General features: G+C 41.5%; 1 protein-coding gene across 3 annotated transcripts in view; it reads right to left on the bottom strand.

The window, feature by feature from the left end:
* pla2g6 (phospholipase A2, group VI (cytosolic, calcium-independent)) overlaps positions 1 to 22469 on the bottom strand; it is a 34163-nt gene extending 11694 nt beyond the window's left edge. For 2 of the 3 annotated variants that reach the window (XM_084005583.1, XM_084005585.1), the window contains exons 1-12: positions 22396 to 22469; positions 21349 to 21569; positions 19303 to 19512; positions 13385 to 13565; positions 13084 to 13271; positions 11248 to 11344; positions 10434 to 10616; positions 7647 to 7755; positions 6324 to 6440; positions 4038 to 4122; positions 3785 to 3948; positions 150 to 300 (exon numbers count right to left, since the gene is read on the bottom strand). In XM_084005583.1, coding sequence (XP_083861709.1) covers positions 150 to 300; positions 3785 to 3948; positions 4038 to 4122; positions 6324 to 6440; positions 7647 to 7755; positions 10434 to 10616; positions 11248 to 11344; positions 13084 to 13271; positions 13385 to 13565; positions 19303 to 19512; positions 21349 to 21569; positions 22396 to 22452 — 1763 coding nt within the window. In that variant the 5' untranslated portion in view covers positions 22453 to 22469. Of the gene's footprint in view, positions 1 to 149; positions 301 to 3784; positions 3949 to 4037; positions 4123 to 6323; positions 6441 to 7646; positions 7756 to 10433; positions 10617 to 11247; positions 11345 to 13083; positions 13272 to 13384; positions 13566 to 19302; positions 19513 to 21348; positions 21570 to 21829; positions 21935 to 22395 lie in introns of all 3 variants that reach the window. The other variant, XM_084005584.1, reaches the window with a different exon arrangement.
* Positions 22470 to 25320: the final 2851 nt, after the last annotated feature.

The raw sequence follows: 25320 nt of genomic DNA, 5'->3' as shown, positions 1-25320 counted from the left end.
ATGGGGGTATGGGTTTTATATTTGCATACACACCGCCGTGCTGGCTCACACTATCAGCGAGCTAACATGAGTGCATTCTATGTTATTTGCTAATGAGCAGATTCTTTTCCCGGAGCCTCTGTTTGCAGCCTGGACAGCATTATCGTTACCTGGGGTATCGGACATCCGTCATCTTGGTGTTCTCTCCAAACTCTTTCTTTAAGAAGTCCTCCAGTGGTGCTGACTCATAAGGTCGTGACCCCTTGAACACCTGCTCCTTCATCCTAAAGTACAGGCAGCGCAGGTACTCCATGGACTTACCTGCAAACATCAAAACATCATCATCATTTCCAGCCATCCATTATCTGTAACCACTTATCCTGTTCAGGGCTGGAACAATCCCAGCTGACATTGGGTGAAGGCAGGTTCACCTGGACAGGTAACCAGTCTATCACATGGACACATGTAGAGACAGACAGGTAACCAGTCTATCACATGGACACATGTAGAGACAGACAGGTAACCAGTCTATCACATGGACACATGTAGAGACAGACAGGTAACCAGTCTATCACATGGACACATGTAGAGACAGACAGGTAACCAGTCTATCACATGGAGACATGTAGAGACAGACAGGTAACCAGTCTATCACAGGGCTGACATGTAGAGACAGACAGGTAACCAGTCTATCACAGGGCCGACATGTAGAGACAGACAGGTAACCAGTCTATCACAGGGCTGACATGTAGAGACAGACAGGTAACCAGTCTATCACAGGGCTGACATGTAGAGACAGACAGGTAACCAGTCTATCACAGGGAGACATGTAGAGACAGACAGGTAACCAGTCTATCACAGGGCTGACATGTAGAGACAGACAGGTAACCAGTCTATCACAGGGCTGACATGTAGAGACAGACAGGTAACCAGTCTATCACAGGGCTGACATGTAGAGACAGACAGGTAACCAGTCTATCACAGGGAGACATGTAGAGACAGACAGGTAACCAGTCTATCACAGGGCTGACATGTAGAGACAGACAGGTAACCAGTCTATCACAGGGCTGACATGTAGAAGCAGACAGGTAACCAGTCTATCACAGGGAGACATGTAGAGACAGACAGGTAACCAGTCTATCACAGGGAGACATGTAGAGACAGACAGGTAACCAGTCTATCACAGGGAGACATGTAGAGACAGACAGGTAACCAGTCTATCACAGGGAGACATGTAGAGACAGACAGGTAACCAGTCTATCACAGGGAGACATGTAGAGACAGACAGGTAACCAGTCTATCACAGGGAGACATGTAGAGACAGACAGGTAACCAGTCTATCACAGGGAGACATGTAGAGACAGACAGGTAACCAGTCTATCACAGGGAGACATGTAGAGACAGACAGGTAACCAGTCTATGACAGGGCTCACACGTAGAGACAGACAGGTAACCAGTCTATCACAGGGCTGACATGTAGAGACAGACAGGTAACCAGTCTATCACAGGGAGACATGTAGAGACAGACAGGTAACCAGTCTATGACAGGGCTCACACGTAGAGACAGACAGGTAACCAGTCTATCACAGGGCTGACATGTAGAGACAGACAGGTAACCAGTCTATCACAGGGAGACATGTAGAGACGGACAGGTAACCAGTCTATCACAGGGAGACATGTAGAGACAGACAGGTAACCAGTCTATCACAGGGAGACATGTAGAGACAGACAGGTAACCAGTCTATCACAGGGAGACATGTAGAGACAGACAGGTAACCAGTCTATCACAGGGAGACATGTAGAGACAGACAGGTAACCAGTCTATCACAGGGAGACATGTAGAGACAGACAGGTAACCAGTCTATCACAGGGAGACATGTAGAGACAGACAGGTAACCAGTCTATCACAGGGAGACATGTAGAGACAGACAGGTAACCAGTCTATGACAGGGCTCACACGTAGAGACAGACAGGTAACCAGTCTATCACAGGGCTGACATGTAGAGACAGACAGGTAACCAGTCTATCACAGGGAGACATGTAGAGACAGACAGGTAACCAGTCTATGACAGGGCTCACACGTAGAGACAGACAGGTAACCAGTCTATCACAGGGAGACATGTAGAGACAGACAGGTAACCAGTCTATCACAGGGAGACATGTAGAGACAGACAGGTAACCAGTCTATCACAGGGAGACATGTAGAGACAGACAGGTAACCAGTCTATCACAGGGAGACATGTAGAGACAGACAGGTAACCAGTCTATCACAGGGAGACATGTAGAGACAGACAGGTAACCAGTCTATCACAGGGAGACATGTAGAGACAGACAGGTAACCAGTCTATCACAGGGAGACATGTAGAGACAGACAGGTACCAAGTAGGTATAAGATGAGAGCTGGGCCGTTTCTCAATATGCGTTCTTCTCTGTACTTCTGTTCTTGTGGACTTGAGAAACGTCATCAGCGTCGGACCGAGTACTGTTCCAATTCAAAGTTCGCATCTGGCCAAGTACGGTCAAATACCCCGGATGTGTTCTTGCCCCGCCCATTTCACAGAGGATGCATCGGAGGAGACTTGTGTGGACTTTGGGCAGTTACGTATCCCAGAATGCATTTCAATAAAGCAATGGCGGAGGAGAAGACGCACAATGTAAGTTAACGTTAGAAGTTTTGAAATTCTACTGTTTTGGGGTGAATAAATGTTTTTATGTATTTTTGCGGGAATGTCATTTTTTCAACTTACAACATTTATTACTGTAGCACGTAGTTTTTATTCCGACGTTTTCGCCGCTAACGGCTATCACGGCTAGCTACCTCGCTAGCCGCTAGCAAGTTGGCCCGGGCACTTAGCATTACTGCTACCCCGCTGATGACTGCCTTGTCCCGGTGTTTATTTTATTTTAACCAGTGAAAATAACCGGAAGTTGAACGCCGTCAACCGGCAAAAACGATGACGTCATCAAGTACGTTCCTGTTCCAAATGCAGAAAAAAAACCGTCCTCCCGTTCTCCCGTCCTCCCGTACCCCGGGAGTTCGTTCTTCCAACTGAACTCCGCAAGTCTAGACTCCCGGAGTTCACGAGTTCGAACTTGGCGTACTGGGTATAGAGAAACGGCCCTGGTCTCTCCAAGCTGACCTGATGAAGCCGGTTGAACCACTACGGGGAAATTATCTGGCTGATACTTTCAGTAAAGTGTGCGCTGCAGCTGGTGCTGTGTTTTTAGTCCAAACTCAAAAATGCATTTAAAAAAGTAATAATTTCCACAATTCACAATATGTCCAAAACACCTAGTCTGTGTCTTATTATTATTTAAAAATGTAAATTAAAATGGCCGGTAATAATAGATTGTGATGGAATTTTTACACCCTGTCCATGGGACTATTGACAATGAAAAAGTCTAAAGCAACCACTGCCTCCCACAGAGTACACACACCTGGAGTTGATCATGAAAGTGTGGCGGCTGACCTGGACTGTCACTAATACTGCATTAGTCAATCAGATCAGTCAATGAGAATCATGGGAGTTTTCCTTTGTAGCGTGATGTGTTTGAAGTTCTGCGATGAGATGATCATGAATGCACTCATCACAGTATTGATGCTGGAAACAATAAATCCTGCAGCATTAAAGCTTGTACAATGTGTGTTTTTTCCTCTGTGAGGTTTCATTTTAAACTTAAAAAAACAACTTAAATTACAACTTGGACAAAACGTGACCAATCAAACACCAGGAGCTGGTTGGCAACCCGAGACAATTCATAAAAATGAAAAAAAGAAGATATAAGTCAAACTGTGACATCACACCATGGATGATGGCAAGGGCGAGGATGCCCCCGGTGCTGGTGCCAGCCACCCAGTCGAAGAGCTCTCTGGTTGGCCGGCCAGCCTCTCGCTCCAGAGCGATCAACATCTGGATCAACACCAGGCCTTTAATACCGCCTCCATCCAGACACAGCAGTCTGTCCATCCTGCAGAGGACGTGAGAGTATCACATTGTCTCAGACTGGCAAAATTCATCAAGAAAAGCAACCATGACTGGAACAGCATTATGACTCACTTCCTCTTCTCGGGGCCGTCTACTTCAGACATGCTTCTGGTCATCAGAGTGACTGCAGCCCCCGCAGACAGGATGTCCTCAAACCCTGTCAGCCAATCACAACAGCTATTGATATGGGGTCAACAAATGAATTGATCAAGTGAAGGAAAAGGAAAAAGAGTCGCTGGTTTTTCTACAAGCCACATGGGAGTTATGTGTCTGGAAAAACATTTTTTTTTATCCACTACCAGGACTCTGCTGCAGTGTGTTGCTTATAGGGCTGGGCGATTCGGCCTAAAATACAATCTTGATTTTTTCAAACTAATGGACAATTTTCGATTTAAACCTAAAAAGAATGTCTGTGTTTCAAGGCAAAATTTAAATACATATTTTCTTTATTAACACAATAAAAATAAATGAGATTCCCAAGTAGTCTAGGCCTATGTGAACAAATCACTTGTTCAAGAATAAAAAAAAATACAAAAACAGCACCACTTGGCTGTCATTATTGTGCAAATATTTGTTTTAAATCAAACTGAAAAAAATGTCTCTTGTTGACCATCCCTGGAAAAACGTGTAAAATGAAATACAATAAATAATATGTAGCCGGGTGTAGAAAACAGGGATTCAGATAAATCAGTTCCTAAATAAGTGCAGTAATAAATCTGTAAGATTTAAACTTCAGACTGTAAGACTTTAAGTAATAATCTGGAAGATTTAAATTTAAGACTGTAAGACTAAAAGTAATAATCTGGAAGATTTTCAGTTCAAGGTCATATTGACAATTTTTATTTAAACTAATAATTTAAAAAGATAACACATCCACAGAGCTTTTAGAAAGGTGCAGAATCAAAGTATCACTTCTTGTGAAAAAAATGTTTTGATTGTGAATTCATAATTTAAAAACATGTTGACGGGTCCAAAATGAATGTTCTGTTTACCTCTGTGTAGACATGTGATGTTTGGCTGAGGCTTCTAGCAAGGCTTGTGAGCCAATAGAATAACGACGTTGGTGTCATGTGGTATCTCTGCGTAGTCAGGGGTCAAGAGTCTTTGGGGTTGCCAGTTAGTGTGGAAAAAATGGAAAAATATGTGAAGCAAAAAATGAATTCATACCATGAAAGATTCATCACTTGACATGACTGAGTCTGTCTGAGTGTCACTCCACTCGAACATGAAAATGCAGGTTGTGCAAGAACTGGCAACCCATTGAGCCGCATGCGCTTCGAGCAACAGCTGTTGTGACGTGAATGCAATGGAAGGGGGAGTGTGAAGCGACATTTAGTAGCTGGATGTTATCAATGTTGTCAATAGCATCTTTAACGAAGGAACAAACTGTGTTTCTGTGGCAACATTCCCTTAGAAGATACCACTGATCGCCAAAAGGAGGTGCCGAAGAGAATAAAAGAGAGAAGTTGGAGATTGTATCTTTGAAGGCAAGATGAGTCTCCCCTAAACATAGACTATTCATAGTCCACTATTATTCAGAATATGACAATATCCTGAAGTTGATATGGGTCATGTAAACATCATAATCCGTTTGGGTATTCAAAGTAGACTTTATTCTGGATAGAGCATGTTTAGATCAAGACGTGATATATTGATATTATTCAGTTTTAGGAGCATCCTTTATAGCCTACGTCATCTGTAATTATGTATGCTCATGTTTTCATCGTTAGTGTGGTTTTGTCTCAGACTTCCAGATGAGTGAGAAGCTTAAACGTTGAATTCAAACTGAGCAGCATCAAAATGTCTGGATGCTAAATGTTCCATCGGCAGCAGCGATATTCACTGTGACTCCTCAGACACTCCACTTATCTCGCAAAGTATCTGATCCATTGATGGATAGATTCGTGATTAGACATGGAACGATATGAAAATGGCATGTCAAGATTACCCTGCTGAACATAATTTTTTTCATATTATCCTGATATTCATCAAAATACACTTAAAACTCGTAAAATGGCACAAAAACATGAAATAAGATGATTTTAAATCATAATGTATGTTTTTAAATCAGGCTCCACCATGTGAATGAGCTAGACAGCTTTGTCTAGTCATGCATGATGATGTTTACTTTTATCCCCATAACGTAAGTATGTTGTCTCAACTTTAAATATGCCAAATTAAAATATGTTAATCTGTTGACAATCAGTCCGTATTATGTTTAGTTTTTCAATATTTTGAGTAAATAGAATTTGCATGGGAGGAGGTGATCAGCTGTCTGAACTGTTGAAAAAAGAAGAACTGATGGTGAAAGAAAATGAGAATAAAGAGTATCCCAGTGAAGAGGGATGGTGATGTTACCTATGCCTGCAGGCTTGGCCTTGTTGGAGAAAGGGGGAGGAGTGCTGGGGGAGGGTGGGAGGCACCGCTGGACCCCTACACTACACAGCATGTCCAGCAGTATCTTTCTATTAGGACCTTCCAAGTTAACACACACACACATAGGCAACATGTTAGACATGCGTGTGCACACGCACACACACACACACACACACACACACACACACGCACACACACATGCACACACAGGAAGCAAGAACACAAGCCAGCTGTTAGCAGTTATCATGCATTTAAAAAATCTATACATGACAGGAAACTCCTTTTACCACCTTTTCTGCTTTCTAAACAACCACCTCTACATGAAACACATTCATCTTAATGTTCTGATCTTTTCAAATCAAGGAAGCAACATCTGAATCTCCAATGAAATCTGTTTCTGCTAACACCAACTCAATGAGCTTCACACTGACAAACTGTCTCTTGCACTATCATACTTTCTGCTGCTATTTTTTGCACTATTATTATTACTACTAATTACAACATATCACACAGAACTTTTTGCTGCTAGCTACTGTCTTTTTGCACTACAACCACTTATCACTTATACATATCCATAGTAGACACATTTTATTGTTTATTTTTAGTATAAGTAAATGTCTTATCTGTAGTGCACTTTACTGTTTACTTTAGTGTTAATGTATTGTCTTCTCTGTTGTGCCTGTGCACTTTATCTCACCGTGGGACAGTGAAAAACGTTTTGATTTCTTGTATGTGGTACATGGAAGGAATTGACAGATAAAGTTGAGTTTAGTTGAGTTGGGTTGAAATAAGGGTTTACTTGTTGGAACAGTGGAAAGAGGTTGGATTTTGTTCCTGTCGAATTAGAATCAAGGGTTTCAGAATGAGTGAGGTAAAGTCTGGCAGCATAACATTTTCACGTCTAACATGATAAGGTTTGGTTTGGTCCCCCAGAGGTCTAGATAGTAGCTCACATTAGTCCAGAGACCAGACCAGACTATGTGGAGGAACCAGAGACTGTCTGTGGTCCAAACAACAAGGTTGCTGCCATATTTATGTCCAGATGAAAACAAATTTTGATTGCATTTGGTGCGACAGGCCATAATACTTGCTTACAGTTTGTACTGTTCACACCCAACCATTTCCAGAGCAACACATCGACATGAGACTAAATGTTATCATCACATTCAATCTACCTGTTAAGTCGAACATGGTCCCATGAACTCATCACTGTTCCTGATTTGCCTCGACTCACTCGTCCTCCATATACCTCCTTGCCTCCTGACCTTTCCCCTCATCTCCTCACACTTCTCTCAGCCTTCTCACCTTTGCTGCTGCGAGCAGCGATGAGTCCAGGTGTTTCTCCCAGGTCGTTATGGATCTCCACATCAGCCCCGAACACAATCAGAGCTTTGATCAACTCCATATGGTCCATCTGATGAATCACAGAAAAAGTACCATAAAAGGTTTCAACAGAAACATGACAATGAAGGAAAAACACAACGGGTACTCTGCAAAATGACAGATCATCAAGTGTGTGTTTTATTTGAGCTTTTTGGTGAATCCATTTAAAGTGTAGTAAATGAGTTACATTATTGCACAGTTGTGAGAGGAGAACGTGTTTATTCCAGTTGATAAAAATCTGAGTTGTATGGAAGCTCTGAGAGGCAAGAGAGAAAGAACAATCAGATGATCTATTTTCTGATGTGAATTGTTTTCTCTCCTGCGTTTATGACTTGCAGGTCCACTGCATAGAAATAGAAATAGAATGGACATGGAACTATTTTCAGTGGTCATGTGACAAGTGCAAAAGAAAATGGTGATTGTTGTAACTTGTGATGGTGACAATGCATGTCAACGGGTCCGTATAGTGATGTCACAGATCACGAGGAAGAAATCGGAAGCACTCTGGGGACTGATGGCTGGCTAGTTAGCTAGGTATCTAGAGCGGTGGGGAGTGAGGTGGAGGGACCTGCTGCTCGGCTCATTTTCAGTAACCAGCGTAGCATTAATGACAGAAACTAGCCAGCTGTCCAGTAGTAGCTAGCTTATTCCACTGCTATAAAGTTGCACTTGTTACACAACATTATTTGAACAAAGTCAATCATCTGACAACGTTGTGGAAGAAGCACTATGCATCCTAATGTTACAACTCCACTGATAGTCGTTCCTGTAAAACCTTAGTGACGGTGTTGCCAGATCAGAATGATGACACTCTCTAGACCTGGACTGTCTCCTTCGACCGCCCTGTCTTATGGTTCACCACTGGACCCCGCAGCATGAAGGCCGCTGGTGGCCTGCTGGAGAGGCTCTACAGGAAAACAGGTCTCACAGTTCACCTTCTGCCATTTAAAGACCACATGCCACGTGGACGCTCTCTCCAAGACCAAAACCCATCATCCACCCAACAAATCATTGACTCCTAGCAAAACAATCCCAGAAGCCTGTTCTCCACTATAAACCGCCTCCTCCGCCCCCCTGATGCACCTCATCCCGCAGGTGCCCCAGACCTCTGCTCCAAGTTCCTGGACTTCTTCCAGGCCAAAATGGACCTTATCCACCAGCGGCTCATGGTATCAGCCCCTCCCCCACCACACACACCTCACCCGCATGGTGTGACTCAGTGGCACTCCGGCCCCAAGGCAAAGTGTGATGGCTTACACAATTTAATTCATCACACAGAATTTTATTTTGGAAAGATTCTTATCAATGCTCTAAGTGCCATGTTAAAGAAATATGTATTAAATATTGTAATGTTTACAAGAAATGTTTTGATATCCATATTGTGTGAGTAGTTTTTGATAAAGTAATGTGAAATAATCAATAACTGAAAAAAGAATTCCTCCTAGCTGAGTGCCTGGTGTCCCTGAGCAAGACACCTCACCCTAATTGCTCCTGACGAGCTGGCTGTCGCCCTGCGTGGTTGACTCCGCCGTCGGTGTGTGAATGTGTGTGTGAATGGGGGAATGTCAGTCATTCCTGTAAAGCGCTTTGGATAAAAGCGCTATATAAATGAGGAACATTTACCATTTAGAATTGTTAGATTAATCCAGTGGTTCCCAAACTTTTTCTGCAGGGCCCCCCCTTTGTCGATAAAAAAAAGTCACTCAAAACTCATAGAAAAGTTATGTCTGTGTGAGCCCCGCCGCCCGGAAACACAGTAGAGACTCCCGACAACGTGTTTCTTCCAATTTTTTTCCAGCTTAGGTGCGGTGACAAACACTTAAAATGTTCAGGGGAAAGCCCAGTTTTTATAAATTCAATGAAATTCCACGTTTTATATTTGATTAAATTTTCATTGTCAATCTCTGTGATTCCGTCTGCATTTTCTGTATCGCGGAATCATAGTCTTGTCAAAGTCACTCACATCCTTACACTTGCCCATTTTTCCTGCTTCACTAACACTCAACTTTCAGGGCAAAATGTTTACTTGCTGCCTAATATGTCCCTCCCACTGACAGGTGCCATGGTAACGAGATATACAGGGTTATTCACTTCACCTGTCAGTGGTCATCATGTCATGGCTTATCGGTGTATGTTGTAATATATAAGATAACGTTTTCACTCAGTTTATCTCACTCCACTCATTTTTATTGTAAATCAGCACCATCTAGTGGACTGAAAAAAAAATTGTTACCAAAAGGTTAAACTTGTACTTGCACTATTAATAGTTTATATATTAAAAGAATGATACTTGGGGTCGATGTATGCATACTGACACTGAGCGCCTCTGGATAATGTCATGAATCTAGACAGGACGCTGTCTGGTTCCCTGGTGGATCTGGGACTTCACAACATTACAAAGCAGCAAAAGTGATGATTTCAGCCGTGATGGAGGAAACCTAGTTGGGGTATAAGTGGAGGGAAGCCCTGCCCCGCTCTAGTGCGAATAAACAAATAAACAAGAAATGATCTTGCGGTATAACTGGTGGCACTAATGTGAACACAGCATTACACTGTATAAGTGATGCAACCTGATTGGCTGGCTTTTAAAATGCCCTCCTAATAGTGTGTTGTTACACACTACAAAACCATCCTCTTCCCTTTTGTGAACATGCTGAGTAGGAGTAAGATAAAGAAGTGCGAGGCAGAGATGATATGTGGAACACACACCTTCATGGCGAGGTGCAGGGCGGTGTTTCCATTCTGGCCCTTGAGGTTGGCATTGGCTCCGTGGGTAAGCAGCACCATGGCCGCCTCAAAGCGGCCCTTCTTGGTCAGGATATGGAGGGCACTCTCTCCGGTCTTACTGAGGTAGTTCACTGCACAGCCGTATTCCAGCAGCATACGACACATCTGGCAACCACAGAGGAGGATTTAAATGGTAAATGGCCTCATTTATATAGTGCTTTTATCCAAAGCGCTTTACAGTAATGACTGACATTCACCCATTCATACACACATTCACACACCAACGGCGGAGTCAACCACGCAGGGCGACAGCCAGCTCGTCAGGAGCAATTAGGGTGAGGTGTCTTGCTCAGGGACACCAGGCACTCAGCTAGGAGGAGCCGGGGTTCGAACCGGCAATCTTGAATCTGGATATCGTTGGAAACCTGGATACCTTGAACTGATACCGATACCATAACAATACTTTTTGCAATTCTGTGTGTGACTCATAGTCTAATTAGTAGACCATGTTTCTATGAATGACTGCAGCTTGTTTCTCTTCTATAAGTTAAATATTGTTTTACGTAAACATGAAATGAAAATGTCATTGGACTCATCAGAAGAAATTAATAAAACAATCAGTCGACCACCAAACTGTTCTCAAATTAACAATTTACCATTTCTGTAATCTTATTTTTTCAAATATTACGATCAGTCCCTTTTCTAAATGCACATGAACTTCGGCAAACATTAGATCCCACACACACACACACACACACACACACACACACACACACACACACACACACACACACACCTCAGCAGTTTTGGACCAGTGGAGAGGCGTCCCTCCATACAAAGAGTCCTCCGCCTGGAGCTGGCCTGGGTCTGCTTTGAGGATCTCCTCCACACAGCTGATGGTCAAACACAACAAAGACATTCTAATTTTCCATTTCAATTTTTCTCAAATTCCTTGTTTTCCATTATTTTTCAGAAATCTGTGTTTTACAATTTAAGAGTTTTTTTTTTTTTTTTTAAATCAGATCAAATCTCAGCTCAATAAGCAAATATGAGAAATGATATGAAAACTGTCTACAGACTATCTACACTATCTACACTAACCACAGCCATGTTAAGGACTCATCAACAGCCACTGAGGTTCCTCCCTCCCCGCTCCCCTCCATGTGCTGCCACCAAACGGCTCACTGGGTCTGACGGTGGCTACTCACGTTCAGGCAACGCTTCCTCCCCTTTTCAACGTTTGGCCAGAAATGGACGGAGCTTTTTCATTTTTTCAAAAAAGGAACATCTGACTGCATAACACTCGTTGGGATATTGCTCTGCTCTAAATTGAGATGATAGTGTCGAATTCTTCTGTTTTTGAATGCTTTAGTTGTCTCAGAGGGCCTCTTCAACATGACTATCGATCAGTGCGTGTCTGTGTGCGCGCTACATGAAGCATTGTAGCACTGTGCCGTTAATGACAATAAAACACTGTCGAGACTCTCATTTAAGTTGACAAATGGTGGGAAAACCCAGATTTTTATAAATTGCTTCCAGATTTTGACAAATTTGCATTTTTCATTTTCTATTATCAAATTCCACAATTCCGTCTATTCCACGTCGTGGATTTCAAAGGTCCCTAGATCATTGGCTTCACTCATCCGATGCAAATGTCTGTGCATTTCGTGTTACACCCTTTGTCTGTATAATTTGTCACCTGTTTGTTGAAGAAAAAGTTTAAACTAAAGTAGTAATACAGCAGTGTAAAATACTCCATTATAACTTAAAATAACTTTTGTGTGAAAAAATGACTTTTCTACCTTCATCTTTGAGCAGTGGCTTTATCTGTGATTTAATATCAATAACCAGATCAAAAGGATGCTGAAATAACTCCACAATGATGGTGATTAGTAAAAAGTGTCAAGTTAAGCTTTGTTAGGTCTGTCTGTCTATGGTGTTATATTTGTGCCACATTTATGAAGGAGCAATGTGAGATTTTGAGCGCAGAAAAATATATTTTGCGAGCACAGAAATTATATTTTGAAGAGAAATGATACGCGAGCAAAACATAATGTCATTTGAGCAGGCAAAAATATATAACTCTCACTCAGTTTTACTCATGCCCACTCTCAAACTCTTGCTCGCTGCGCTGCTGACCGCTGCACGCGGGCTCTCAATCTGTCCCTTCTGTGCACGCTCAACTTTGTCTTTATGCTCGTTCAATTTGGCACAGCGTTACAAATGTGCCACAATAGCAACCAATCAGAGACTTGAAGAAGCTTAATTCTGATTGGCTGTTTCGTCTCCAATCCTGACGCTTTCATAACACGCCGAACGAGTGGGATTTTAGATTTCCAGCCGGCAGAATGGCTAGAAACTCATAACTCACCTGACATTGTGGCGTATTATTCTTTTCACCATTTGATTCTGCCATTCTGCCGGCTGGAAATCTAAAATGATCAATCGGTAACATCAGTGGCGACTGGAGGAGAATCTCAACGTTCACATCGCAGTGGGAACTCGGATCCATTCGCGTCTTTGCGCCGACTTTGTATGTCATCACATCGCCCAAAATATTTGCTTAGCGTTTGGTGTGAACACAGCATGAGATCCACTGAAACAGCCAGGAGTCAGCTTGAACTCTACTCACCCCTTCTCACTATACTTCATGGCGCTGTGGATAGGGTAGCCAGCACCACCAATGACATCACACTTGGCCCCACCCCCCAGCAGAGCTCTGACGGCCTCCACGCGTCCCAGACGGCAGGCCACGTGGAGCGGTGTCTCCCCGTTGTTGTTCAGGTCATTGACCCCTGAGCACATCCGCGAGCACATGACCTGAATGAGGAAAGGATGGCTTGATGGACACCAGCATGGAAACAAGGCGATGAGACTGCTTCACGAGTGTTGCTTAAAGTTGGATCAGATGTAAGAGTGGAGGTCCGTCTCACCTGGATGATGGCAGGAGTGTCCTGCTTGGCGGCACAGTGCACTGGCGTCTCTCCGTTGTGGTCTTTGATGTCAGTGCGAGCCTGGCTTTCCTCCAACAGCTCCTTCACACACGGTGAGTCGCCGCGCTCACACGCCAAGTGCAGCGGCGTCTGACCCGACGCATCGCGAGCATTGATCTGACTGGAGACAGAAAGATGTTGTGACCACTCTGATATGACAGTGAGCTTGCAGATACTTCAGAGTTGATACATGAGGAAACCTCTGAGCTGAACAAAGATGTTAGCATGAGCTAAGTCACAAGTCAGCATCCACGTTCTTCGGAGGCTGCATTTAAACAGCGGATGCATCACAGCAGCTTCAACCAGGCTCTTTCATTTCAAAGACTCCTTCTAATGCAGGCCAGAAATGCACCCTTCCTTTCCCGGATGCAGAGCATCCAACTACTGGAGGTTCACGGCGATGCTGTGATGATTGGATTTTAATCAACATGGCATTTACCTGCTACACTCTCAGCCTCTTGCTTGTCAACAGCAACTGGTTCCTAGGCAACGAGAACGGCAAAGGGTGAGGGCAGGAACAACAGGTAACCCTCTATAGAGCAGACCGTCTCCTTTCAGAGACCGCTCGGTTCGTCTTTCCCTTCTTCAAAAGGACGTGGCCTTTGAAGGATGGATGGTGAATTGGGACACGACTATTGTTTGTGCATTAAAGTAACTCCAGCATACTTTTCAATGGAAGAACAGATCAAATGTCCTTTTTATGATGTTCATACTTCCTCATTGTATCTTTAACCCTTTCATGCATGAAATATGATAACCTCAGTCAGGATTTTTTTTCAGGTGTTTTTATTCATCGTTACGCATGAAAAACAAGGTTTGAACTTTTTTCAACCCTTATTAAAGATATAATTACATGTACACTCAGGTGGACAGAATGCATTTTTGTAGAAATGTATTTAACAAACAACTGAATTAAACTATAAAATATAGTGTGTTGAAATGTGAAATTTTCATGTGAACTATAAAATAATTTAATTTATGCATTCATAACTAAAACACCATTGAGGAATTCCCTCTCCTGTATAGATTCCCAAGTCTCTTGCTCACGATTCATCCAGCGCTAACTTACACTGAATGTTTTCATGGCTAGCTGTACTGCAAGGAAACCTCCTCGACATACTGTTTTATAAGCCAGGTCAATGCCGGTCCTTTTCCCTTGAGTTCTGTTAGGTGATGGTTTAGGTGATGCATCCTCAGCCTCAACTCCCTCACCATCATTTGCATCTTTAGCTCCCTCAGCCTCATCTTCCTCAGCATCCTTTCCAGATTCAGTATCCTAAGCTCCACTACTACTAGCATTTGCTAACCCTTCCTGTTCTGGCGGACCTTCCTCCTCAATGCTATTATCATCATCCTCACTTGAATGTGGTAATTCCTCCGCTATCCTGGAGGCCTGTCTATTATGCTCTGCTCCTGAGCGTTACAAAATGTAAAGATCTACAAAAAAAAAAGTTTTTTCAAGAACAGCTGCAGCAATTCGTTCTTGAGAAAGTTCCTAATATAAGTCCGCGTCAGATTCAAAACATGTTCTTAAACCTGTTATTGTTGGTATCTGTGTTCTTATGAGGATTTTTCAATACATTTTCTCACTCAAATTGTTTCATTTATATGTGTTATATGATTTAATTTAAGTATTAAAGTAATTAAAGCAACAATTAAGAACTTTTCCTCATCGGTCCCCCTACAGGTTGGAAGGGAATTGTCAATTACTGCCGTCCTAAATAATTTAGCCTACCGCAGCCTACCGTCGCACGCACGTTATTTGTTTGTATGCAGAACCGGCTCTGAAAACGATGAACGAGTTGAACGATGTCCAGTGACAAGGTAGAGTAGCTAACGCCTTAGCTAATATTAGCTAACATGAGCCATAGCGATAGTTACATATATATTAGCACAATAGCTAACGCCTTAGCTAACGCCTTAGCTAACATGAGCCAATAAAATAATCGATGTATTGTACACAGATGCACACTGTTGGAAAAAAAAATATTTACTCAAGTACTGTACTTAAGTACATATCCAGAGGATTTGTATTTTACTTGAGTATTAGATTTCTTTGGTACTTATTACTCTTACTTGAATACATTTCCAAGACAAATACTTTTACTTTTACTCAAGTTAATTTCTAGAAAGGCTGAAAAGTACTCGTTACTTTCAGGTCTTCTTTTTTTTTTTTAAGTACTATTGGACACAAGCTGTGTTTGTCAAAGAAGGTTAACCTATCACAGTGCACGCTCTCCACTGGGATCTACGTAAAAGCGGAAATACGTATCCCTCCCCATAAGGATCCTGCCAAAGTAGCCACGCTCTCGACTGTGTTTGTGTTTGTCAACACAAAACCGCGACAATGGCTGAGTCTCAGATAATGATCCGGAGGAACTTTCAGAAAATCTTTGGTCCTTATCTGGACTCCATGTTTGAGTTTTACAGAGTAAAAAACATGGACACAGACAAACAGTCATGTATTTTCAAATGTGTATTGAGGGGGTTCCAGTTCCCAATGATAGAGAGTTAGTTGGACCGTGCAGGTTCATTTTGTTACAATTTCAATGATTGTTAATAAATATCTGCATCTGCAACATCTGCTGTAGTCCTGTGATCCCATTCATTTTATTTGAAATTTACTCTTACTCTTACTTTTACTTAAAGTAAATTTAAAAGCATGTACTTTTGGATACTTAAGTACCTTTAAAAGCAAGTACTTTTTTACTCTTACTTGAGTACCATGTCGACTGAGCTACTTTTACTTGTAACGGAGTCAATTTTGACCAGTAGGCTAGTATTTATACTCTTACTCAAGTACTGGGGTCGAGTACTCTGTCCATCTCTGTCCAGCAGCAACAAAGCCAAGTCACCATCCGTCTTGCATTTTGTAGCCTCCTTCAGCTCTCGCCAACGAGTGTGAGCCGGTCCGATATTCACTCTCGTTCGAGCTCGTTCTTTGTCATGCTCCCGTTTTCTTTCCTTCGCCTCATCGGACATTATACTCCTCCTTTTCTTTGCAGACTCTGCCATGACGTCAATTTAAAAACTACCTAGCTGCAAGGTATCTTCCATGCACCTGCCGGGTGTTCTCCCACTGATCTCCATGCAGAGCCTCCACCTACCGGCTTTTGTAACGGTTGCCGTAAGGCAGGTCAAATTGGTAGTCTCATTAGAACTACAAAACCACTACCCGACGAGGCAAAGTTACATAGTGCGGTTACAGCCAATAGAGGGCTGCAGAGCGAATGCGGAAGTGCCATTCACCCGGTTTTGAGGTGATGAACCACTGAAACTATTTTGGAAACATTATTTTAAGGCACTAAAACATACAGCTTCCCTATTTGCTGAAATGTATTTACTATTTTAATAGTTTTTCAAATGAATAAATACTGTACTGTGTAGAATTTGTATACACTATAATACAGTACAGCATGATATATAAATTGTAGCTTACTGTAGTTAGTTGCTTATATAAGGCTACATGATATTAGTGTTGGTCCCCCTCCCCTCCCCCTCCACACGTTGCTATTTAAGTTTCACTTTCAGTTGTGAATCATTTCTGAACGTTTCTGATGTGAGATTCTGCTTGTAGCAGCTCATCACACGGATTCTTGTGGGTCGATTCATCCTTATGTTGACAAAACTCAGAGAAAAGTTTTAATAAACTTCTTCAACATGACTATCGATCACTCTGTGTGTGTGTGTGTGTCAGCCCCGCCCCTCGGTGAAACAGACAAGAGAGACCCTGGATGAAGCGGTGTGCCCGTAAATTACATTAAACACAGTAGACACTCTCGACAAATTGTTTCCATGAAATTCCATGAAATTATGCGTTTAACAGTTGATTCCATTTCCATTGTAAATCCTGCGTTTCCCTCTGTGTTTTTAGCATCGTGGAAATCAAAGAGCCCTACTATTAGGGCCTTTCCACACGAAAACGTTTTCAGTGCGTAAAGGCAGAAGTCTTGTGCGTTTCGCCCTTCCGTCCATACGGATCCGGCGTTTCCCCGGCGTGATGGTACAGACACACCAACTCCGGCAGCGACGGATATGGACGCAACGGACGGTCGAACGCACCGGCGAGTGGGCGGTTCTGTGTTCAAGTTGGACGGGACTTGAGTTTCGCTCTGCCGTTTCCAATATGGCGGCCGGGCCACAAACGATCTCATTTTACAGTTAAACTACATGCTAAAGCATGTTTCTGAAAACATTTGAGGCGGGAAATGTGTAGTGCAGTAACATAATCTGGATTCATATTTGATCAACACTGCCTAGTTTAATAGTTTGAACGAAGTTTCTGGAGCCGGCGGCATTGCGCTGGACGGACGTCATTTGCATAAAGTTCAATCTATCGAACTTTATGCAAATTCACATACGCCGACGGGGCCACCAACTCGACGTGCCGTATCCATCATGCGGAGCTCCTGCTCTACATAGACAATGAATGGGATCCGTTGATTTGGTGTGTCTGTACCTTGAAAACGCACTTTTTTTAAACCAGCTCTCAGGATGAAAAAGAAAAAAACGCCCCCCTCCGTTTCGTGATCGTTTTCGTGTGGACGGCGAAAACGAAAACGCTGACGTCATCGCCCCGCTCCTTGACCCTCGAGCCTGAAGACCAAGTTATGCTTCCGCGTCGACACAACGCAAGGGGGCTTGCGGACCCCTTACGTCCTTGCGGACCCCCCTTACGTCAACGCAAGGGCCTGACGTGTGCCTCCCAAAAATCCTCGACGCGCGTCGAGGCGACGCAACGCCAACGCAAGACCAACGCAGCGGCATTGGCTGTGATTGGTCCGCTAACTACATCCGCTGGAGACCGCTTTCCGGTTTCCACTCATAAACACCGCCATTTAAACTTTTAATAGGCTACTTTTATTGTTTGCACCTCGTTTTATTGTTTGCACCTTCTCGCTTTTGCACAAAGAAATAAAACACCAAGTTCTGAAAAATTGTGGACGTTTAAAGCCGGAAAGTAAACAAATAGGCTATAACGAGGCTAACGACGATATACGTCAAGCGTCTCGATTGGTCGGTCAGTCTTTACAAAAAACATAGCGCCCTTTACCGGTGTGGCATTGAATTGCATTTCGACACGTAAACCCAACGCAGAACCATCACGGTCTCCAAGCAACTGCGTGGCCGTTGCGTTGCCGTTGCGTTGCCGTTGCGTTGCCGTTGCGTTATCACTACGCGGAAGGAGTGAAGAAGCATAATCAGGGCTGACAGCCCTGATTATGCTTCTTCCCCCGCGACGTCTCGTAACAACAACAATAACGGCGGCCTCCGTGCTCGTAGCAGATATTCTGCTCGTCTGTACGACGGCGTATCAGGGCCACTGTATGAAAAAAAAACGGAGCCGAGAGAGGGGGGCGATATTCCGGGAAAAAGTTGCAGATATGCTACTTTATTACGATGCTAACAAACAACCGCTAGCTAACTTCCCATGAATGTAGGCATTTATTTGTCTAATTAATCCATCCCAACGTGTGACAACGCCTCGTCAAGGTCTTTAGGGTGACGGCTGTTGGTGCTTATTGTTGGTTTTATTTATACGGGCCAAATTGTCATCTTATGGGTGTTTATTGATCGGGTGGTCGGGCGGAGATTAGCCCTCCCGTATTGCCATAGCAATTGCAAACATCCGGTCACGCTCCGTCTCTTCTTCTGCGTTTTTGTAGCAGAAACAGCGCCGCATAAGGGCCTGGAATATGTACTCTTCTTAAATGAAAACGCTTGATGCTTTTATGTATAATATATATGCTTTGTTGAAATGAAAATATTCTTGGACTTTTGGGAAATACAATTTCAAACAACATATTGGCTTTCAGGAAACCTTCTTAAGCTTTTTTCTCAAACACGTTCAACCTTACCTCTGGACATAGTTATGTTTGAGACATTCTTTCAGGCCTGTTCCCACGGCGATGTGGGCGGAGCTCCAGTCCGGGTGGTTGCGGATGCAGTCCACGATTGGCTGGGTTGTCTCAGACTTCAGAGAAAGAGTCTCGTAGAAGGGGCGGAGCTTGAGGGCATACTGGGGGAACCAGTTCATAGCGTCCTCCTCCGATGCCACTTGAAACAGCCTGGTTCACACAAATGATATGATTAGTCACATTTTATTACATATTCTTATTTTATTACACATTCACATTTTATTACACTGTTACATTTCACCATAGGGGCAAATCTGAGTGAGTGCACTTTGCAGTAATGTTTATATCATTACTCTAATACTTGTATATGTTCATATTCATTAATATATTGTTTGTATTTGTTTATTTTGTTACTCTTTTGTTTGTAAAAATGTTTATATCATAACTATAGTTTATATGCATCTATATTTATGGCTCCATTGTTAACATGTTTATATTGTTACGCTCTGATTTGTATTTGTTCTTATCGTTACTCTTTTGTTTGTATATGATCATATTAGTGGTGGGAATGGTCAGTCACCTCAAGATCCGATTCAAGTACGAATCAGAGGGTCACAATTATATTATTAAATGATTCTCGATGCATCACGATGAATCTTAATTTGGATTTAAATATAATGAGAATTTTTACTTCAAATCTTTCAACCCAATTCCTATTGTATGATACAGTTAATCTGCTACATTACTTATATACAATGTGGAAAGATTCCTGAAAAAAGAAAATGTAAAATTGATAATCCTGACTTGACTGCATCAATACAGAACCATTCAACAAAGCATTGCGTTGCATCATAGAATCGATTATTTCTCCCACCTCTAGTTCATATTGTTACTTTTGTTTGAATATGTTTATAACATTGTGTTGTGTCATGTTACTATTTATTATTAACATATACTGTATATTTTAATATTTATGATTCTATTGTTATATATATGTTTATATTGTTGTTCTATTGCTTCTATATACTCCAGCTCGCCCACTCAACTCTGCATCAGCAAATCAGCTTACTGCTTCCTGCAGCTGGTTATTAGGCTCCATGGTGAGAGGTTAACGTTACGTTGCTGCAGTGGTGTCAGTGCCGTCATATGGGAGTAGTTGTATAAGGCTGTAGCCCCAGAGCAGGATCAGGCTTCAGCCCAGGAGACAACAAGATCTCCCCCTGTGCTTCTCCACCACGGTCTGGGAGCCCAACACCAGAAAGGGTATAACACATGTTTAGCATTACTCTATTGTTTGTATATGTATTTATTACTCTATTGTTTGTATATGTTTAAATGTATTACTCTATTGTTTGGATATTTTTACATTTATTACTCTGTATATATTTATATTTATTACTCTATTTGTATATGTCAATATGTATTACTCTATTGTTTGTATTGTATTTATTACTGTTTGCATATGTTTATATGGCGTCCTGTCCAGGTGAACCCTGCCTTCACCCAATGATAGCTGGGATCGGCTCCAGCCCCCCGTTACCCTGAATACAGGTTAAGCGGTAGACAATGGATGGCTGGATGGATGTTTATATGTATTACTCTATTGTTTGTATACATTACTGTTTGCATATGTTTATATGTATTACTCTGTATGTGTGACTGTATTACTCTATTATTTGTATATATTCATATTTATTTATATGGTTTTTATATGTTTATATTGTTACTCTATTGTTTATATGTTTTCAAATGTATTACTCTATTGTTGTGTATGCTTACATTGTTACTCTTTTGTTTTTAGGTTTATACTGTTAATATCTGTTTTTATATTCATAGTGTTACTCACTGTTTGTTACTATTTTGAACCTTGACCCTGCTTCTTAAATCTATGGCTGAATGAGCGATTCATTCATGATAAGGAAGCTGTACAGGTCTATAGTGATCTAAGCTAAATCAATAATACCACATGCTGAAGTGCTGTTGATAAACATCCTGCTATAATGACAAATATGACACCACTTTGTACATGATGAGTCCCGTACTGACCTCAGGGTCAGGTTAGGCATCTCAGGGCACATCAGCAGACAGTCCCATGACTGGCATTGACTGTTTTTGTACAGGAACATGCGTCCCTCCTCTTTCAGCAGGACTTTGCCTCCTCCACCATAGTCGGACAGCGGCACGTCCCTGACCCGGTAGGGGTTGGTGAAGAGGCTTGACACAGAGGACACGGTGTCGATTAGCCGGCCAAGGAACTGCATTGTCACCTGAGAACAAAGACGGCTTAAGCAGGCATATATATATATTATAGTAGATATAGTAATAGCCATCTTTACCAACTGCAACATTAAAATCATGACACACGAATCATCAATAATTATGTTAATAATAATAATAATATATTGATTGGAAATGGGTCATTTTGCACAATGAGTACTTTTACTTTCCGTATTTTCTATGCTAGTACGTTTACTTAAGGAAGATTTAGAATGCAGGATAGAGTATTTTGATACCGTAGTACTCCTACCTTTACTGAAGTAAAGCTGTGAATACTTCTTCCACCCCTGTCTACTACGGCAGTCTGTAGGATGGTAACTGACCTGAGACCTCGTTACCACAGCCTGGAGGACTGCTGTCAACATTAATGAATGATTCATTCAGACACACAGTTCCCTCTAAACAATAGCAACAAGTGATTGAAGTGAGTGCACAAGATATTCCTCATTATGGCTGCTGGCAGTCTCTACAACGGGTTAGACGGGTGGAGTGACCAAAGCTGATTAAAGTAACCATACCGTGATGAGCTAGCACATTAGCTGAACTCTCCACTATTGGACGTTATGAGACGTTTTAGAGTCGGGTCAAACTGAGGCTGGTCCTCATGATGCTGAACAAGTGGCTTTATGCATGCTGCTCACGGGTTCCCACTTCCACAGAATCATCTGCAGACGTTGAACGCGAGGCGGCGGACGGCGTCGGCGACAATACATGTAGTCATTTTTTAACAGAAATACTCTGAGCATCTATACTACATCTAGCTTCCTGCTAAGTGCCGCTAATAGCATTAACCTGCCGCTGCGTGTCCGTCCTTACCTGCTGGCGCTCTTCTGTGTCGGCAGGCTGACTTCTGACAGCGACATCAACAGTCATGACACTGCAACCAAACGTGCTACAAATCGTGACTGACGCGCGTTGCTCCAATCAGAGCTCAAGGAGCAGAGCTGCGTTGTGAAAGGGGCGTGGCATAATACATAGAAGATGCTCGGGGTTTTTTTTCTGTCATGTTTTTTTTACACTGGAAGGTCCCAGAGAAGTCTTTTGACATCTTTGGTTCTTTATAAGCTGAAGCCATTGACAATGTATCTATTAATTGTTTAGGACTGATATCCATAACTGTTTATTATTCCATCTTTGATTTCTGTTGCACATGTAATTTATTTTATGGACAACTTGGATGTATGTATTTCAGATACTGTTAATCTTTTGATTATTTTGGGAAAATATTACATTCATACGGCACTACTCCCCTTCTACTCTAGTACACTTTCTCCAACTAGTTGAAAATCTTGTGAAAATTGAACAGTAAGGCAAAAGGCATTTCTCATCCATTTCTCAATGCTTCCTGTTTTAATGTCTCTTGCCTAGCTCCTTTGTGCTCCTTGTCTGTTGACCTTCTTTATTTTATTTATTTATTCATTTAAAATAACGTTTCTCTCCTATATTCCCATATAGTGTTGTCCTTTTTGTCCCATTGTGGGGCTTCATCTCCACCTTGGCTGTGTGGGCTGATTTTTCATCCTTTACTCTAGTCTTTAGTCTACTTTATTCTGCAACTTGGATTTGTACATTGTATTAAATAAATAGATTAATAAAAAAAATATCCGCCAATGTGATAAAAAGATCCTGATGTCATAATAATGCAGCATAAAGCAGCAACAGTGTTACTTCACTCGGAAACTCATCATTTCCAAGGGCTGTCAGCACCCAAACTTCACTGCTTCTTGAGTGAAAGGGGCAGTAGGTTGGCCTGCACTGTGTTTAGTGCACATAGCTGTTGCTCTGCACTGCTACATGGCCCTTACAGCTGATAACGTTGTTCTGACCGATGCTTAGCAACCACTCTCAGGTCCCCCTCAGCTAAATACTGTTAGCTTTGTCAGCATGTTGGCTGTTGTTTGCGATGACACCGTATCCTGCACGCGCTGCGACCTGCAAACTATAGACGGGGTGATGATAATGACTTTTGGGCTAAAGAGGTCGCTGTGGTCATTTTGGATGAAAGAAGCTACGTTTCACTGCGCGTAATGATGCACAGGCACATCTAATCCATCCACTAATACATTGATCAGAAACCACTGATCGTTTCGTCCGCACAAACTGAAGTCCTCACTATTCTTTGGTGCAGAATACATGTCTATGCACAAAGTAATCACTATTGATGATTATAATAATATTTAAAGTATTATTGAGGTTATTACATTGCTATATAACAACAACATTTATATTTACACTATTTATGAATAATAATAATAATAATAATAATAATAATTACAACAACATATTATCATTGCAGTCATGTTGTTATTGTATTATATTTAATATTATAGTTATTAATATTGGTATATTTTATATTGGGTTATTATAATAATGTATACATAATGTTAATATAAACCGCTAAAATAATAGTAATTGTTATTACTATTATTATTATTATTATTATTATTATTGTTATTATTGTTGTTGTTGTTGTTGGTTTAATTCATCTTAATGCTGTTTTCATCTCTGTTCAGTAACTAAAGAATAAACTGCCCACTGCACAAAAAGAGCAAGAATCCCAAATATCCGTTTTTTGATTCTGTTTAGAATATGGACTTTTCTGATGCATATCCTGAGTTTTGTTGATATGCACCATATCTGGTCAAATATTAACCCATTATACATCATGAAGACAATATATTGTACAAACAATATTTTGATTTTGTCATGTATGTGTTCCGTAAATGTCCTCAGGGCGAAAATACCCAGAATCCCTAAATATCCATTTTTTGATTCTGTCTAGAATACGGACTTTTTTGATGCATATCCTGAGTTTTGTTGATATGCACCATATCTGGTCAAATATGAACCCATGCAATATGAAGACAAAATATTGTATTGGGATACGAGCAGCATTTTACATTTTGTCATGTATGTGTTCTATATATGACATTAGATCATATCTGATCACAATATTTTTTCCAATGCATATTTAAGTTTTTGTTGACATGAACCCCTAATCAAATATGGATGACGTATACATCTTCTTGTCATATACAAAGTATGAATATGATGCAATGCAGAATATAGGAATATAATGACACCTCATTTTGAGTAGAATAATTGCAATATCTGTAGCATATATATCACCTTTTCTCATATAAAACATATTTATTACAGATTTTGCTGCTAGGCCTGTTTTAGGTGAGATATTTAACTGATATTGATAGGTCATGACAATGGACAGAATCTGGTGATTTATACTGGGAAAAAAGGGCCAGAATCCCAGAATATTTCATTGGATATGTCACTGAATTTTCTGTACAATACAGAACATTTCTGATCCATATCCTTAGTTTATTGATATCCCATATTTGGTAAAATATGACCCCAATATACATCATGGGGACATATCTTATATTAGGATACCACAACATCTTATTTTTGTAGTGTGTGTGTGTTCCAAGTATCACCTCAAATCATATCTGGACATATCTGACTGATCACAAAAAAATGTCTGGAATATGGACCAAATCTATGGCATATCTGAATGTGTTACATACTGTATACAGTCTATATTAAGTTGATATATCACTTAAAGCCATATCTTGACTCTGGAACCGCTAGAAAATACAGACAATTTCCAATGCATATTTGAGGTTTTGTTGACATGAACCCTATCTAATCAAATATGGATGAAGTATACATCTTCTTGTCAAATACAAAGTATGAATATGACGCAATGCAGAATATAGGAAATTA

This window comes from Eutrigla gurnardus (genome assembly GCF_963514095.1).
Source record: "Eutrigla gurnardus genome assembly, chromosome: 3".
Taxonomy (NCBI): Eukaryota; Metazoa; Chordata; class Actinopteri; order Perciformes; family Triglidae; genus Eutrigla; species Eutrigla gurnardus.
This window is presented reverse-complemented; position numbering and strand designations above follow the sequence as displayed.